This window comes from Egretta garzetta, unplaced genomic scaffold (genome assembly GCF_000687185.1).
Source record: "Egretta garzetta isolate BGI_Z169 unplaced genomic scaffold, ASM68718v1 scaffold32, whole genome shotgun sequence".
NCBI classification, from domain to species: domain Eukaryota; kingdom Metazoa; phylum Chordata; class Aves; order Pelecaniformes; family Ardeidae; genus Egretta; species Egretta garzetta.
Genome location: NW_009259035.1, coordinates 1654576 through 1672224, shown reverse-complemented (window position 1 = coordinate 1672224; position 17649 = coordinate 1654576). Strand labels below are relative to the sequence as shown.

The 17649-nt window shown below is 40.0% G+C and overlaps 1 protein-coding gene across 1 annotated transcript in view; it reads right to left on the bottom strand.

Annotated features, from left to right (window-relative positions):
- The window catches only part of POLR2B (RNA polymerase II subunit B), a 31846-nt gene extending 14254 nt beyond the window's left edge, over positions 1 to 17592 (bottom strand). Inside the window, exons 1-22 of the mRNA XM_009634839.2 lie at positions 17496 to 17592; positions 15628 to 15778; positions 12250 to 12362; positions 11844 to 12063; positions 10760 to 10918; positions 9549 to 9713; positions 8814 to 9010; positions 7968 to 8087; positions 7398 to 7584; positions 6247 to 6390; positions 5824 to 5963; positions 5594 to 5705; positions 4975 to 5129; positions 4519 to 4717; positions 4241 to 4409; positions 3671 to 3767; positions 2238 to 2332; positions 1691 to 1941; positions 1514 to 1603; positions 1132 to 1239; positions 548 to 661; positions 293 to 453 (exon numbers count right to left, since the gene is read on the bottom strand). Coding sequence (XP_009633134.1) covers positions 293 to 453; positions 548 to 661; positions 1132 to 1239; positions 1514 to 1603; positions 1691 to 1941; positions 2238 to 2332; positions 3671 to 3767; positions 4241 to 4409; positions 4519 to 4717; positions 4975 to 5129; positions 5594 to 5705; positions 5824 to 5963; positions 6247 to 6390; positions 7398 to 7584; positions 7968 to 8087; positions 8814 to 9010; positions 9549 to 9713; positions 10760 to 10918; positions 11844 to 12063; positions 12250 to 12362; positions 15628 to 15778; positions 17496 to 17566 — 3218 coding nt within the window. The 5' untranslated portion in view covers positions 17567 to 17592. The remainder of the gene's footprint in view (positions 1 to 292; positions 454 to 547; positions 662 to 1131; positions 1240 to 1513; positions 1604 to 1690; positions 1942 to 2237; positions 2333 to 3670; positions 3768 to 4240; positions 4410 to 4518; positions 4718 to 4974; positions 5130 to 5593; positions 5706 to 5823; positions 5964 to 6246; positions 6391 to 7397; positions 7585 to 7967; positions 8088 to 8813; positions 9011 to 9548; positions 9714 to 10759; positions 10919 to 11843; positions 12064 to 12249; positions 12363 to 15627; positions 15779 to 17495) is intronic.
- Between the last annotated feature and the right edge of the window lie 57 nt (positions 17593 to 17649).

Sequence of the window (17649 nt, the reverse complement as noted above, 5' to 3'; positions counted from 1 at the left end):
TGGGCTCAGCTTTGGCCAGCAGCAGGTCTGTTTGAGCCAGCTGTAAGTGGCCATGTCCAGCACAGGGCAAGGCCTGGTCCTTTCTCAGAGATGCCACCCCAGCAGTACCTCCTGCTACTAAAACCTTGACACCTGCACCCAATACATCATCTTAAGCCAAACACATGAAAATGGATGGCTATCTGGGGTAGGCTAATAAAATTCTAGCAGCAAAGTTGAGGCAGCTAATTTTTAGGGCTAAAAACTTCAAAGAAAACCAAAACACTGCATAGAAACTAATAAACATCCTTACCGAGATCTACCTTCCATGGGCTGTCTGTTAAGTATCTGGATTGGCCCTCTTGCACGAGAATGGATTTTGTCATCTACCATGTGCTTCAACCGCTGGTAATACGTAGGACCAATGAAGATCTGTGATGTGATTTTTCGACCAGTGAAGCCATTGTAGAGGACCTGAAGTAGTCAATGCAATCACTGAATCATAAGCCTTATTATCCATCAAACGTATATTAAAAAAAATTATAGGGAATTGGTATTTTGATCATACCTCATTTCCTCTTAGATGATAGCCATAATCTGATAAAAGATTGGAAATCTTCTGCACATTGACAGCATCATTAAACGGTGTAGCATCACCAATTTCTCCCTTGTTTGCGGACACCTACAGAGAAGAGATGTGCAAAAGCTTGTCAGATTTCTGAAGGACTGGTAAGAAAACATTAAGCTGTTTGAAATAGCTTTAATGCCAGAACTTGAGATTCCGTGCGCAAGACATCTTGCTCTGCTTATCAGCCAGCTACACAATCTATACTGAGATTTAATTTTTAAAATACACAGTATTGACAATTTTGCTACTCCTTTTTCTAGGTCACAGGAAATGTTTGGAACAGGTGAGAGAGAATGCTGTAGTCGACTTGCTGGACAAAATTTACAGGACCGTAGGTCTTCCCCAAGGAACCTGCTTTAACTACTAAGTAACTGGAGAACAATCCTTATTTTTTAGTGGCTTAACATCTACCAGAAGTAGTACCTTAAAACAAACAAACAAAAAACTCCCCTAAAACCCCCCATTTTAATTCATATTGCTCGGACATACTGCATAAAAGATTTTTATTTATTTTTTTTTTTTACCTTCCCCTGAAGACACTCAATCAAGTGACCAATGGTCATGCGGGAAGGGATAGCATGGGGGTTGATAATTATATCAGGTGTGATGCCTTCACAGGTAAAGGGCATATCCTAGAGCAGGGAAACAGACAGTCAGTACTTCCCAGAATATCAGCTTTAAGAAAAGCAGTTGCGTGGATTCAAATGGCATCTTTTAAAGCATTTAAAAGGCACTGAAGTACCATGTAAGAAGCAGCTGCGTCCATTTCTAAACACATTTTAGCTAAATTTAAATCAATATATTGCACCTGAGTAGATATTCCACAGACAACTCACTTAAGGCAGTTCCAATGCTAAGAAGATTGAAGATAAAATGTTAAAAAGGGAAAAAAAAAAAAATCACTACCTCTTGCCTGTACTGGATACCACAGGTTCCTTTCTGACCATGTCTGCTGGCAAATTTATCTCCAATTTGTGGGATTCTTACAGAGCGTACCTGTAAGCCATAGGAAAACATTCAATTGGTAATGTAAATACAGAACAAAAATTATTAAAAGTAGAAAGCACACATATCAGTGCTCACCCTAATCTTGCAGAACTTGTATCCTTCCTGATTAAGGGTTACCATGACCTGATCTACAATACCAGTCTCACTAGTTCGCAGAAAAGTGCTACAGTCTCTCTTTGTGAAACGTCTGTTAGTGCTTTCCAGTTCGTCTTCATTTTCTGGCAGCGTTACTGTTTTGCCAATGATGACATCATCCCCAGACACACGTACCCCAGGTGCTATCAAACCATCATCATCAAGTTTGTCATAGATTGCATGTCTCATACCTTGGAAAAAAAAAAGGGAAAAAAGTAGACTCCCAAATTTTTCAACAGATTGACTTTTCAACATATTGACGTTCTGTAGAAATTCAACAAGTCTGCTTGCAACTTCAGACTACTGCTAAAATGTCTAAAGATAGTTTTATGCAAATATCTCAACTGATGTATTTTGCTATTAATCCAGATATTTCTACTATTTTGTATGTCCCAAAATAGAGACTGAATCAGTTCAATAACATTAACAACCTTGCCCACAAATACTTAATTTAAAAACTCAGTCTTCATACACTCCCATATCTTACCTTGGCAAGTTTCACGTGTAGGCTTTTCAAAAACTTCCTCTTGGTCATACCCTTTTTTAGACTCTTGCTCTTTGTACGAGCGATAGAACACAGATCTGAAACAAAGTTATAAAGCTTTCTCCAGTGAAACCAACATTGTTTTTCCTCATCTGTACATCTCAATTTCACTACAATCACCCTTTTATCACATGTTATGGCTACTGTTACTAATGATGACCAAAACAAATAATGTTCATGTGCTACACAACCTCTCCTCTAAAGTCTTGCTAATCTGAACATCACTGAGGAGGGGAAAACAACAACAACAAAAAACACAACACCAAAAAACACCCCACCAAACAAACAAAAAACAGTTTCAGATGGCATTTTTGATGGTCACTTTTCAGACACTCCCAATGTACCTATAGATAATTATAGAGACAAGACCTTTGGATCTACTTCACATCTCAAAAGTAGTTATTATTCCTGAAGATTATTCACATCTTCATCATATCGTTTCATACTACTTTTCTCCTTATTCCTGCCATTTTGCAAGCATTTTTAGACTTCTACTGCTACCTTGCAGTGCCACACTCAGTATAACTGAGCTGCTGTAGAAAACTTTCAATTTATACAGGCATCTTTCTGGGGCTTGTAAGGGTTTTTGTTTTCTGCCTCAGTTGCCAGTACACCAAAGCCACAGCCTTTCAGATAAATATTATCCACATTTAATTACTCCCATGCATGCAGGAGGTTCTATAAAAGCTTCACTTGAGCCATAGAAGTCTAATAGTCTCATTCTACATTGGAAGGCAGTAGATCCAAGATACCAAGAAGACACTTCTTGGGCTCAACTTGGACAAAAGAAAGTGAACATAACTAGAAACCCATTGACCAGCTATACAACTAATCACAGCCATCTAAAAACTGTAACGCACAAAGTCACATCAGTTGCCAGTTGTCCTAATAGCAATTCCTACTAAGTAGAGGAACTTGCCACTCCTCACTGGTAGCAACTGTCATGCTACTGAAGACAAGACTATATTACAAAGCTGCAATATTGCCCCTAAGAAGTTCATATAAGTGGCAAGAGTTATATGAAAATATAACAGCAAAGAGTCCAAATATTTTTTCATTTAACCATTGTACAAAGAACAGTAAACATACTAAAAACCAAAATGGAACAGTTGGGAAGAGAGTGGGAAGTCAGGTTACACAAACGATGAACCATCCTCACTGTGTTTTGCTAAGATTCACATTCACCATTTTCATTGTGCTGCTACCTCCACCCCCATTAAAAAAAAAAACAAAAAAACCCCAAACTACTCAGGTTGGAAAGATTTGGAGAATGGTGTCTTCTAGTGTAAGATGAACTTTTGTTGAGCCTCCGGACAACTCAGTATACTTTAATTTTTTTTCCTTCCAAGCAGTTAAAAAAATTTACACACTCTTACCTGAAAAAGCCTCTGTCAACAGCAGAACGGTTCATGATGACAGAGTCTTCCTGGTTATAGCCTGTGTATGATGCAATGGCTACAATCGAGTTGATACCTATAAGAGGCAGAGCAAGTACTTTGAGAGGATGCACACATACCAGAGAGGTATTACCTGTAACTCAAAATAAGCTGTATTCTCTACAGCGAAGCTGTTCTACCCTTTCTGAGATAAAATCTCCATGTCCCACACACAAAAATCACGTAGTATGAGCAAATGAAGCTTTGGGTAGAAAAGAGCGTCAGGGGTGACCCCTTGTGAAGAAGCTAGCAAATACCAATACAGAAAATCCATTTTTCTAGTTAAGATTTTAGCAGCCTATATGGATAAAGTAGTTCCAGCTGCAACACTAGCAAGGTATTTTTTGCAGCCTAGTTTTCCAGCTATAAGTTAACATTTAACCTATAATTAATTAATTTTTAAGTTACATACATTCGCTAAATATTTGGGTATTCTACACACAACATTTGTGATACAGTTTAAACAAAACAGTAGTATTTTTGTTTAATAAACATTAACTGACAACGTACCTGCTGGTAACTCTCTAAATCGCAAGTACTCCATGGAGCGTGTTGTTACGAGGGGCTTCTGAGGATAATACAACACATGTGCCAGCGTATCCATACGAACATGAAAGTTTGTAATGTAAACTCCCATAGCCTGCTTACCCATAGCAGACTGGTAGGTGTTCCTGGGAGACTAGACAGACAAGGGAAGAGCAGTACATATGTCCATAAAGCTCATTACACATACACCTGTGGGTTTTCTATCAACTTCAAAAGCAGGATGTCAGAAGCGATTCACTGACCTGGTTGTGATCAGGGAAAGGGATAATAGACGCACATACTCCCAGGATCATAGATGGGTGAATCTCACAGTGCGTGTATGTTGAACAATACGCCACGCCTTTCTCTTGCAAATCGTCTGGAGTCATTGCCAGCATCACAGTCTCTTCTTCCAGTGTGTCAATGTACTCTACTACACCACTGGCCACGAGATCCTGCCAACTGAATAACCAATGTCTGAAATACTCAACTAACGCATAAAATGGGTGTCTTCAGCCGTAACAAGAACAAGGACTTCCCTGGCTTATTATTACTACCACTGCCTCAGTGCAATTAAAAAAATTAAGTAAGCTACCAGGCAGAGAAAGTATCTTTGTGTTGCACAAAGCTTTAAATATTTCTCTTTCCGATCTGGGGGAACTTGCAGCCTCCAAGATGGAAAATTAGACACTCAGTTGAATTTCAGGAACATCTCTCACCTGTAATTGTTATACTCTCGTTCCTTCAGTTGGTCAATATGCCTTTTCTTCAACAGCAACTTCTGTTTTTCCACAATTAAAAGGGGTCGACAAATTCTGCCTGCATCAGTATAGATGCGGATTTCTCGCTCACGAATATCCCTAATCATCGAGACCTGTACAAGAAAGCAGCACCCCATGAGTACAAAGTCTCAGCCTGGAACCAAAACTATGGAACACAAAATAGGATAACAAAGTTCCTTAAAGCAAAGGCCTTACAGGTGCTATCAGCAGCACAGAACAAACATCAACACTTCTACAAACAAGAGACTATTTTCAACTGTTTTTTCAACTGGATCCTCTTTAAAAAAAAGAACAAAACAAAAAAACACCACACACACACACCCAAAACCAAACCAAACCACAAAACCCCCACAACCAAACACAACATCAAACAAAAAACCCCAAAAGCACCAACCCCCCCCCCCCAAATTCCCCAAACAACAAAAAAAAACCCCAAGCAATATGAAGTATGTTCAGAAAGAGACTTGCAAATTATGCTATTTGGAGCTTGCAAAGTAGTATAAGGGCATTATCCTCCCTCATCTAAAAAGACACACAAAACTCTAAAAGTTTATACCTCTGATACAATGATGTCCATCTGACGACGGAGCTTCCTTAGGGTATTCATGAGCTGCTCTGGATCTTTGTGTATTCCTACCCAGCAGCCATTGACAAAGATCTTGGTAGCACTAGAAAGAGGGGAGGGGAAAAAAAATATAAAATAATCACCACCAAAAAATCAAACCCTTGAAGAGTTGTGCAGGATAAAAAGCTTAAGTCTGTTTAAACAGTTTCATTTGCACATACTCAGCTATTGCTGCTGGAGAGATTTCTTCCAGGTTTTCCATGCTCCACTCTTCCAAGAATTCCAAAATTGGGGATGGCTGGGACCCCACAGAAATGTAAGCCATCAGGGCTAAGTTCTTCACAAGTCCTACTGCATGACCCTAGATGGAAACACAAAGTTAACTTGCATTTCCAAATCAAGAGATTCTCCCAAGAAGATCTGAGAACTTAAACTTCGAATCCTGAAGGAACTAGACACAAAATGTGCTATTTACTTATTAATTTCTACTATTCAATTACAGAGTCAACTATAAAGCTAAATATTCATGTCAGCACTTCAAAAAAAGTGCAAGTGATAATTACAAGTGCCATAGGTATAAAATGACTAGCGGATAAAAGCAGTTAGGCCTGAGTAAGTACTGACATAAATATTACTTTCATTACCTCTGGAGTCTCCGCAGGGCAAACCATTCCCCACAGTGTATTGTGCAGCTGTCTGGGCTTTGCCAGTTTACCATCTCTACCAATTGGAGAATTCAGGCGTCTCAGATGGGAAAGTGTAGATGCAAAAGTCAGGCGGTTTAACACCTGCACGTAGTAAGGAATTCAGTTAGTCAAAGCTTCTGAAATGTGTTGTTGACAGGCATCATGATACATTAGAGCAAAGGATCAATGCCCTCTAGAAATTATATACTTCAAAAGAACTACAATAGCTCTGATTTTTGTTAGCTACACTTTTCAGTTCACCTCCATTAATCTTAGACTAAGTTGACCCTTAAAATCTGTTTTTTGTAGTATAGCTTACTCTGGTCAGGTAACTAGAATGAGTGATACTTGTAAAAATACTTTTTAAGCTGCATTTTCACTAGGAGGGTTTGGCAGTACAATGACACAGAGATCTTTTCAAACATAGTTTGAAAAACTAAGATGACTTAGTTATTAGGAGCAAATCACCATTTATATTCTTTTCGGAGTCTGCTCAAGGCTTTCCAAACATTTAAGAAAATTTAATTTTACAGCCTGAAATGTGAGAGTTTATTTAAAAAGCAAACAAGCCCCTCATACACATACACCAACGACACACAATCCAGGGACAGCTACCATTTTTGCCCCTTTCCTAACTTTGCTTTCCCCAAATTATGATCTCACCAGTGCCCCAGACAACAAAATGTGCTGGCATTTAAAAAACTCTCACCTCTCTCCTGTTTCCACCTTTATGAGAAACAAGCTCAACTAAGCACTGCTGTGGGCTAATAAAGTCAGTGCTCCTCATCATTAGCTGTGGAATACATAACTGTTACATTACAAGGTATCACTCAAGTTTCTTTAACCACCTGTGAAGCACTGGAAGTAATTAAAGGAAAGAAATCCAGCCTCCCTAAAGATTCCCTGAGACTAGATCTTGACCAGACACACAAGCACATGCTCTAACATGAAAAGTCTTTGCTCATCTGTTTCAGCTCTGGAAGTTTCCTTTTAAAAGTGGTTCTATTTAACATACAACATGCATGGCTGCCAAGCAATGTTAAACTCTTCCATGATATAGTTTTATGTAAACCTGACAAATGCTACCATGCCTTATTCAGCTATTGTACCTGAGATACTCCTGCTCTGGCCTGATGAGCTTTCTTCTGGTCACCCCAGTTTCCAGTTGCCAATGAATACTTCAAACCATCTGAAATAATTCTTGTTTTAATTGCCAGTTCCAGGTTGAAATCCTTCCCTCTGTCAATAAACTTTTGTGCATATATTCTCACTTCCTTCAGCAAGTTCTTAAACATTCTGTAGAAGAAGGTGCCAAGAATCATTAAACAGTACTGTAGCAATTCAGCCTACCCAGCACTATTTGGAAAAAATGCCACTGGCCTCCTGGCAATTGCTACTTGCCTCCACTGGCAATTAATTTGCAACTAGAGGAGGAAGGGGGAATAAAACAAAACAAATGGCAAACATGCACAAAATATGCTTCAAAACAAGCTGATGCTAGCCACCTGCTATTAGAGGAAACTTACCCACTCCATGAAAAAGCCATAATCAGATACAGGCTGTGCTGCCCAGGACTGGGTATCAGACGCACCAGAATAGTCGGATTGATTTAGAAGCACAGAGCTGGCAATACCTCTACCATTAATCATCTCTGAAGAAAACGTATATATTATAGTTACCCTCTGAACAGGAAAGCTAACAGTGGCCCAGCAAGATCCAGTCTTTTGTTGCCATAATGATCTCTGTCATCAAGCTCTCTTCTTCCCAGGGCTGCCAGCAACAATCTATGAACCATATACCTAAAGCAGTAAGATAGTTTATGTTTTAAAATGACAGCAGACATTTACAACAAAGATGACATGCTTTCACAGATAAATCAGTGAACAGTTCCCTAAAGGTTTTCCATTCTAGATCTTTAGGATACTGCTGTCCTAAAACAGACCTCTTCAGCACATATGTCCTCAGAGGTGCATGACCCACTGAAAGTTCAGGGAGAAGTTAATATTAGCATCATGGTGGCAACACGTTTTCTGCTACATGTCTGTCCTGTACTGTAATTCAGGCTATGTTTAAGCACAAGGAATCAGGTGTAAAATGTTAAGTTTCCCGATGCTAAGGTTCATGTGCATACCAATAAGCAGCGATCAAGAGGACGTACTAATAGTCTTAAAGACATTGCAAACAGCTTATCAGTAGTTATCTACACGTTAGTTATCAACCTCTACGTATTCTCCGTGCGATGTGATGTCAAACAAAGTCATTTATCACTATCAATACATCTTAATTTAAGATCCAGAATATGTCAGAGGTTTGTTTTGTTTCAACTTTTTGTTTTCGATTTTATTGACACCTGCATTTTCTCAGCTGTGGAAATACACCAGTCCCCTAAAGTTTATCACTGAGTATCCAGAAGACTAAGGTTAAAAACAAATTCCCATTCAGTGTGTTCTTCCAATCGTATGTATGTGAATAAAATCTGTATTCAGGGTCCATTTGCAGATGCGTGACAGAAAATAGTGACATACCCTAGAAAATAGGCCTTTTTGGTTTCACAGAAGTCACTGACACCAACATGTGGGAGCATTTCTTTCTGCAAGACTTCTTTAGCATACTTGATTCTCTTTTCTTTGGTGACACCCGGCTTTGCACCTCTTGATCCAATGAAGTTTAGAGCAACATTTTGCTCCTGAATGACAAACGCTTCATCCAGAGAAGGTTTGACCTAATGCACAAAACACAGCAAAATTCTGTAGCATCCAGTGCCTGTTGGTGTTGAAGGAAACTACACAGTAGTTTGCTGATGATTCTGTTCAGGAACTGCTAATTATTGATCCAGTTCTTTCTGGCTTTACTATAGCAGCTCTTTCAAGAGCAACAGAAAACAGTAATAGAGCACACAGGAAGCACACAATGAACAGTTTAAACTTCAGAAAATAGTTCTCATTCAAGTACATTCTAGGCCTGTTGCTGTTTCAGGTATAAATCGGGATTTTACAATTAAAGTCAATGGCAGGAGGGTAAGACCCTAACCTCTTAAAATACATATTAACTCTCTGAAATTTCCATTGCACTCTGTTCACTTAAAATACTCATTAGAATAGGTTTAGAAGAGAACTTTTGACATTTCTAATAGACAACCCACAAAAATAATAGAACAATAAATTACAATTGAAAAATGAACAATACTTTAAATGATGATTAGCCACACCTACACATTGCCAAATGTCAACCCAGGAAATAACTTCTTTAACATATATTACCATTTCCATCATTTCTGGATCTTCAAAATCATATATGATGTGTTCTAAAATGTCCCTGTCAGACACAAAGCCTAGCGCACGAAAGACAATTATGATGGGGACTTCTTGTTTGATATATGGCAAAGTTGCTACAATGCGCTGACCAATAGCACTCTTCTTCGCACCCTGAAAAGACGTGGAGAAACAGATATTAGTCTTAAATGATCTTGCCTTTAAATAAAAATATATCCCTGGATTTGGCTACAGTATTAAGTGTATTTATTCAAGCACTACAGGAAACCATGATGTCTCAGCAGGCCAGCTAAGGGGCTATTCTGAAACCTTACTCCAGCAGTAACTTTTTTTATTTTAAAAACATTTCTAACTTTAGAAGTCTGCAAAAACTTGGAAGGTTTTTGCCAATACAAAGGAATTTAAACAATACTAATCATTCACCTGCGTGCATCGTTTCTCTCCCTTTTGCAAAGAGCAATCCTATCCACCTTCGGCTTTCCTTCCGTCAGCTTAAGCCCAGCTTTTCTAATCCACTGTGTAAGGCTCGCCATTCTTACAACTGTAGCTGCTCTCCCTCCCAGAAAGAAACAAACATTGTGGGATGCAGAGGGACAACCACTCAAGAGCGCACCAGATGTTAGGAATGAGAGTGATGCAAGGCTTCTATTGAAGTTACTCTTGGAACATGTTTGGGAATTTCCCAAACATCAGTGCAATGGTAAATGAGCACTGACACTTTCTGCTTTTGAAATTATGAATAGAACTTATTTTCCCTCACAGATGGCACAATTAGATGTTAAATATGAATTAATATGTGGTCTGAAAAACACATCTAAACACTAGCTTGGCCATCAGTAAAGACAGGGTTCCCGCTCCTATTCTTGTCCTTTGTCAAAGAACAGGACACAGCTTGTTTGGATTTTCTAAAAAAATTCATTTACAGTAATTCTAAAATTATTTTTAGCCGCATCCTAAAACCTGCCACAAATTGAGTCTTCATTTCAATCCTCAAATTATTTGTCCCAGAGACAGGCATAATCTACGACAAACAGAATACAATTTCATTTAATTTTACCTTCTTTGTAACTTCGCATCAGAAGAAATGTCTTCTCAAAATCCCGAAAGTAAATTATATGAAGAGACAGGACAGTAACAAAACTCCCAAAACAATCTTTATTGTAAGCCCTAAGGTAGGGGTTACTACTGCTTAGGCATACCTGCCCACCTCTGGCCAGCATGCTAACCCATATAGTACTTGTTGGTCGAGAGGAATTTTCCAGGCAAGATCTACACTCTCCTGTGTAGGCATATTTTGAATCCTTCTTTGCAAACACATATACTGTGTTTGTAGCCATTTTCTCTTGAGCAATCAGAACCTGTGTTAGAAAAAAGGACACTAGTAAATAACTGACAAAAGGGCACTCTGAAAGTAACAAGCACAGTATGTTTCTACTATTCCTTCAGGTGCCATAACGTTAAGAGCACTGCACAGCATGAAGTCAATTTGCCAAGCTCAGCTGGATTATACTCCACATTTTAAAAATACAGTATTAAGCAAAACATAGACCTAGTTAAGACAGAATAACCAAAACAACAAACTCCGAGAACACTGTTCTCTGTGATGTACTTACTGCTAGTTGCGCCAAGACATTTGTGTTAGCTTTAGGCACAACACTGATAAAGAAAGCATTTCACTATCTGTTTCCAAGGCCAATGCACTACACAGGCATTTAAATTTAAATGCCAGCTCCAGCAGTCAAAGCCAATTTTTTTTTCCCCTCCCAAGAAGAAAAATATAATTCTATTTCTTTTGCTGCGTTTGCCCAGATGTCAGTTACAAAAACCTGGCAGTTTCATTCGTGAGGCACAAGCATGGAGAGGGTATGATTTGCTCAAGCTGAATCCACAGCAACAGAAGGAAGAGCCTATTCTTATATTAAAATGCATCTATACAGCTGTGAACAAACTGGAGGAGACTGAGTGAAGTACCACCTCATTTTAGAGAGCGTGCTGCTCTGCAATATCGAAAAATGAAAGGAAGGTATCTAGAGTACTTAATGGCATTCACAGCAAAACAGTTTATGAAACCAATGAAGGGAAACATGCCTCAGAGAAGAGGAGAAGGTCACCCAAGAAAGTCCTAACAGGACAAAAAGCCCATCTTTCTACAAGATTACAAGTGCCTGCAGTAACTGTGATAAACTGGAATAAAAGTGCTTATGTTCCTGGCAAAACATACGGAAACAAGCAACAGAACTTTCAGTGTCTGTAAAGATGACTGTGCAAGGTATAATCCCTTACCTTTTCTGATCCATTAATGATAAAGTAGCCACCAGGATCAAGCGGGCATTCATTCAGTTCACAAAGATCACGGTCAGTTAAGCCATTCAACAAACAGTATGTTGAACGTAACATAATAGGAATTTTTCCTATAAAAGTTTTTTGATGCTGTGTCTGTAACTGATCCTCCCCTTCTTTAATAACTGTTTTAGTTATATCCACATACAAGGGGGCTGAATACCTACAGAATAAAAACACCATTGTTATCTGTCACCATCACCATCTGCATTTAATAACTAGACATCAAAATTTAAATAGAGCAGTAATCACTACATTTTCAAGGCACTACTAAATTGAAAAAGACTATCAATTTATAATGCAGGGCCAGTCCTTCCTTGTGTCTATCCACTACAGAGTTTGTTCTTACGTCAGGTTTCTCAGTCTGGCTTCATTGGGCATCATAGGCGAGGGTGCTCCATCTCTTTCCCAATGTGTAGGTTTCGAGAGATAGATTTGTTCAAATTTCAGCAGATACCGGGGCTGGAAAACAAGACAACATTTACCTGTAATGGAAGCAACATCCATTTTGCTTGTTCAAAAGCAGCCCTAGAGCTTAATACCCAATACTGCCACATGTCCTCAGCTCAAGGTATGGGAACAATCCCGCTTCAGATTACTAGATCAAAAAAGCATTCAAAAACTTTCAATAATTTCTAAACACCTCATTGATTAAAAAAAAAAAACAAACCCACAAACCCAAAACAAACCAGAGGAAAATAAGGAATCAAAAACATTGGTAAGAGAAGAATAAAGTACCCAAATTGGTCTTCGTTCTATAAAATAGGTAAGAAACTCAAAATTCGCCAAGTCAGAGAATATATAGACAACTAGAATATGCCTTACATGTGCCTACTTAGATATTTATGTAACTTTAGAGAAAACGGCTAGTTTTATGATGCAAAAAGGTGACTCTGCTTCAACGCATACAATGAGATAGGTGACATATCAAACAAGGTGCGAGTTTTTGTAAAGCTTTGCTCCCATGCATAAAACATTAAATTTAATAGCTTTGGTTTAGTTCCACAGAAATCCTTTCATGTGTTACAATGGCAGGCATGAAAGCACAGATACCCCCAGCAATAGAACAATTCTCAGGGTCTTCATTTTGCTCGGAGAGCCACTCACCCCTCAGAATCCTACTGCAATGAGATTTACAGCATTCAGTTCACGTAAATCAAAAGCCTTTAAAATAAAGGGGTAAAAGTTTTAAACCAACACTCTTATCAAAGTGCATTTGTGTACCTGGTAGGGGGAGCTAGAACTTAAAAGAAAGCAAGCAGTTACACAACAGTAGCTTTGTTCAAGTGTTTCTACATGTGTGGCACACAAACATGCCGAGGCAACTTGGTTCTTTGCCTCCTTGCACGCAAAAGGACCTAGAGATGAGCTGCTCTACTCATGAAGCATTCCTTCACAGACCAAAGTCAAGCGGGGTGGGGAAACATAAGCAAATCATCAGATCTGCACATATACAAGTTGAAAGGCTTGTTGCCTTACAACCTTTGCTTCGAGTTGCTATTTGCCACTGTGTCCCTTTGCAGAACAGAAGCTAACACAAATAAAGAACTACAGTGCTGCTACCCCTACTAAGTATCTGCCTAGAAGCCAGCTGAGAACATTTGTTACTAAAACAAAGCTTGAATTCCATGCAGGCATTTTATGGTATCTCAGCCATAAGGACTCCACTGTAGGACAACACCAAAGCAACACTCTTGCTCTAGCAGAGCAAGCTCCAATGCAGAGGAAAAAAAAAAAAGAAAAAAAAAAAAAAAAAGTCATCAACTTGCGACGGAAACAATAAGTTTTAGCCTTTCTAAAATATGTTTTCAAAGTCCTCATATTCAGCCCTTTCTCTGGACTCATCATTAAAGGCAAAGGTGTAAATTACCCATCCCATACATTTTGTCTTACACAGAGCCACAGAAACCATATTTTTAACATCTGTGCTACGTGGTTTCGTTTCCTCTGGAGATTAAACAGATTATTGCATCAATTTATCAAAAACCCCACAGCTTTCAGGCAAACTGAAGTGTCACTGCTGCTCTATCCACAAGATACATTAATAACAAGCCTTCTGTATTCAAGATACTCTCTCTTAGTCATTACTAACCAAAACTGCTACCAGAGAGGGATAACCATTATCAGTAACTGAAAACACAGCAAGTTGGGCAACGCCAGTTCCTAGGATGATTCTATAGGATCAGTAAACAAAGTAAGACTTGAATTATCGGAAAAGACCTGAAAACAATCTGATTTCAAAAAGGCACAAAAGCTTCCTACAACAGTAAGGTGGCAGAAACTTGCTGGCATTTTGTAGGCCAAAAAAATTCTCTCAATTCTTACCCAAAGAAACACCCTTTTCCTGGATTTGCAGCATCAGCCAAGTATAGTACCAAGTTCTCATGCAAGCGCTCTCAAGGAGAATGTATATACTGTAATTCCTACCTCTGAGCATAGTTGCTAAACCATCTGATGCACTATAAATTGCCCAAATTGCCTTCAGAATTTGAGGCTGAGAAGTGGAGGGAGAAGGAAACAAAAAGTCAAATTAGTCCAATACGTTCAGTCTCCTTAAATTAATCCAGTATCTTCAAATGAGGGAAGTTTGCCTGCAAGCGACTCTGAAGGAAAAGGCAAGTTTCCTTTTTCTCATATCTAGACCTATTCCTAAAAAACTTTAATTTGATAAACAAGAATAAGAAACGAACCTCTCTGATTTGAGAAAGTAAAATACTAGCTTTTGGGCAAAAATAAGCCAGGTACATACCATGCTTGTGATCTGAACCTTAACTATGTATAGCAATTGCAGAACTGCATAGCTAGAGAATTCCGCAGGAATATACATAGAATAACAGATGAAACATTAAGGAGAATTACAGTGAAATAAATGTTTATGAACTGTTTGTGTAACAAAGAAACCAAAAGAAATCTTAGTTATCCTCTTTACAGAATGCAAAGGAACAGTCAAAATGCGTAACAAATTCAATGCTCAGGTGTCCTAATGTTCCTTTAAATCGCTACAAGGAAGCGGCAAGGTAGCGACTGATAGCAGGGGAATGGATCACTTATGGAACAGGGACCACACTACATGAGGGACAAGGACAAAAGCACCACAGCCACTGTTAGAAGATGCACACTCATGGCAGAAGAGCCATCACACAGTGCAGACCTTAGATGATTTGGTCTCCTTTGGAACATGGTGCCAACAGAAGATGATGAGCAATGGCACCCGTTGAAAACCTGGACCTAACTTTGGCTGAAGATAGCTAACGGACAACTTTTCAGCCATAAACCCTTCTTGCCACGGTAAAGCTACTGAAAATCAAAATTCCACCAAAACATGGTTTGCTTTTGGCTACCTGACTTGCTCTAATACATCCCCACCAGCGCAGTTTCATACAGTAACTGAGAACATGAGCTGCAGCAGCCAACTGTTCTTGGTCATTTCTCAACTCAACCAACGATTTAACCAGCAGGAGAGAGTAACTCTATAGGAGAGGGAAGATGGATTCCATGGATAACAAAGCTCTGGCGTGTGTTTCTCATCCGTATACCGGACTGTCTAGAAACTTGGCCATGTACATCACAGACTCCAAAGAGTTCATACTTCTGTCCCAATGGCTGCAGGAGCCATGTCATAACTCAGAGGTATTCCTGTCTCTTGAGATGGGGGCTGAATAAAACCCAGCTAAAATAATTTTTCATGATAAAAACCACATCATCTCTGTTGGGGGTATCCACTTACCGGCTCTTCCACTTCTCCTGTGGCATGCTGGGCTTCAGCTTGTAAATCAATTGGTGGAGCATCTTCAACAATTCTCTGCACAGACATCTGAATAAACTCATCAAAAGAATCCAACTGTTGCCTGACTAAACCCTTTTCATCAAAATAGGAGCTAAAAAAAAAAAAGTGCATTAATGAACAACAGACCTTAAGTCATGTACTTTATACATCAACAAGTTTAAGATGTATTTATTACAAAACCTTTAAAAGCCATGAAACACAGTACAGAATCAAACACGTTCACTTCTCCCAAGGCATGAGTTTCAAACACAGATGCTCAAAAACGCTAAACAATTCTCCCTCAGTGTTTGAAGGCACAGACACTGCAAAGTGACAGTTGCTGCCACCTCTTGGCTAAGCCATTACTGTACACACCATCTACCTTAAATGAGAAGGGAAATGTGATCACTGAAACCTCAGTAAAAGTGACTTCAGCTAAAGTTTTCAACAATGTACATAAATTACTTTGCTTTAACTCATTTTCCAAGCTGCAGTAAACCAAGTGCATGCCCCTAAGTCAAGGTAACAGTTCTCAGAACTTTTCTTAGCTTGGATCCCCTCTGTTCCAGCCACAGAGATTCCCAGCTTCACTGTTTCTTCGGATTTCCCCTAGCCTTTGTGTCACCCAGCTTCAACCCAGCACAACCTAACTGTAAAAACCAAAGACTAAATTTGAAGCCCCACATCCTAACTTTTAATGGGATGACCTAAACACGTCTGCTGCATGAGCTCCTGCCAGCAAGCTCCTCTACCTCACATTCCTGAAGCCAGCTGGGGAACCCACTCTACCAGCTTCTGCCTCATCAGTGCCAAGATCCCTAGAGAAAACTGGTAAGGACTACTTCCCTACTAATAACCTCAGGCTTCCCCAAGAAGGGGGACATGCCCTTGGCTACCATGCTATTGCCACAGTGAATCTTGCCAGCAGGGTCTGCTACCGAACAATGGGAAGGAGGAAGGGAAAGGGCAACCTGTATCACTGAACGGTCAAGGTTGGAAGGGACCTCTGGAGGTCATCTTGTCCTATCGCCCCGCTCAAGCAGGGTCACCCACAGCTGACTGCCCAAAACTACGTCCAGATAGCTTTTAAATACCACCAAGGACGGAGACTCTATAACCTCTCTGAGCGACCCATGCCAGCGCTCAGTCACCCTCACAGCAAGGTGTTTCATCATATGGAGTGAGGTGCAGCCTTGGCTGAAGGACTTGCCTCCGTTTCCTCCCACCTGACGGAAAGCAAAGGTAGCACACTCCACTGAGCTGCAAGAGAAAGGACCTCCTCCTGCCTCCGAAGTTTCTCATCTCTGCTCTCCATCCAGACTGCCTGTGGGACCATCCCCGCAGATCCACTGTTCTGTTTGCAACTACTGCCCTAAGACACCAGTCATATACATATTGCAAAGGATGCAATTAGCAAGAGAAATGCTTTTTACTCAGTTCCACGCAGCATCCCACTCCTTAATGGTCACAAGAAGCTGCAGGTCCTGGACATTTATGTCTTGCTAGAAAAACACCAACACGATGAAATAGCTAAGTAATGATTTCCTAATGCCAGCATCAGCTGTGAGAGTAGTGGGCAAAATCATGCGCTTGATATAGAACCAAAAATCACTCTGCAATCAAGACAGTGCACCCCCCTGGGGGTTCATCAGGGCTTCTTGACACCTAACCACCACCCTGCTGTTTCTGCTCTGAAAGTGCTAAACCACGCTATTTAGCGCGACCGAGCCTGCGGCTCCCACGACACGCTGCAAGCGAACTGGGCGCTGCCTGCAAGGCCGAGAGCGCGTACGCCGAAGCGTTAAGAACAGTGGGTTTTAAGAAGTCACCTAATAACAATCCAGCAGGCTTCTTGCCACAAGTCGGGGGTGATTTCATCATCGTCTTCATCATACTGCATATCTGCCGGGGAAGCACAACGTTTCGGTCAGGCTCCAACCACCGCGGTCTCTGTCCTCACCTGCGCAGGGCGGGGGGGGGAGG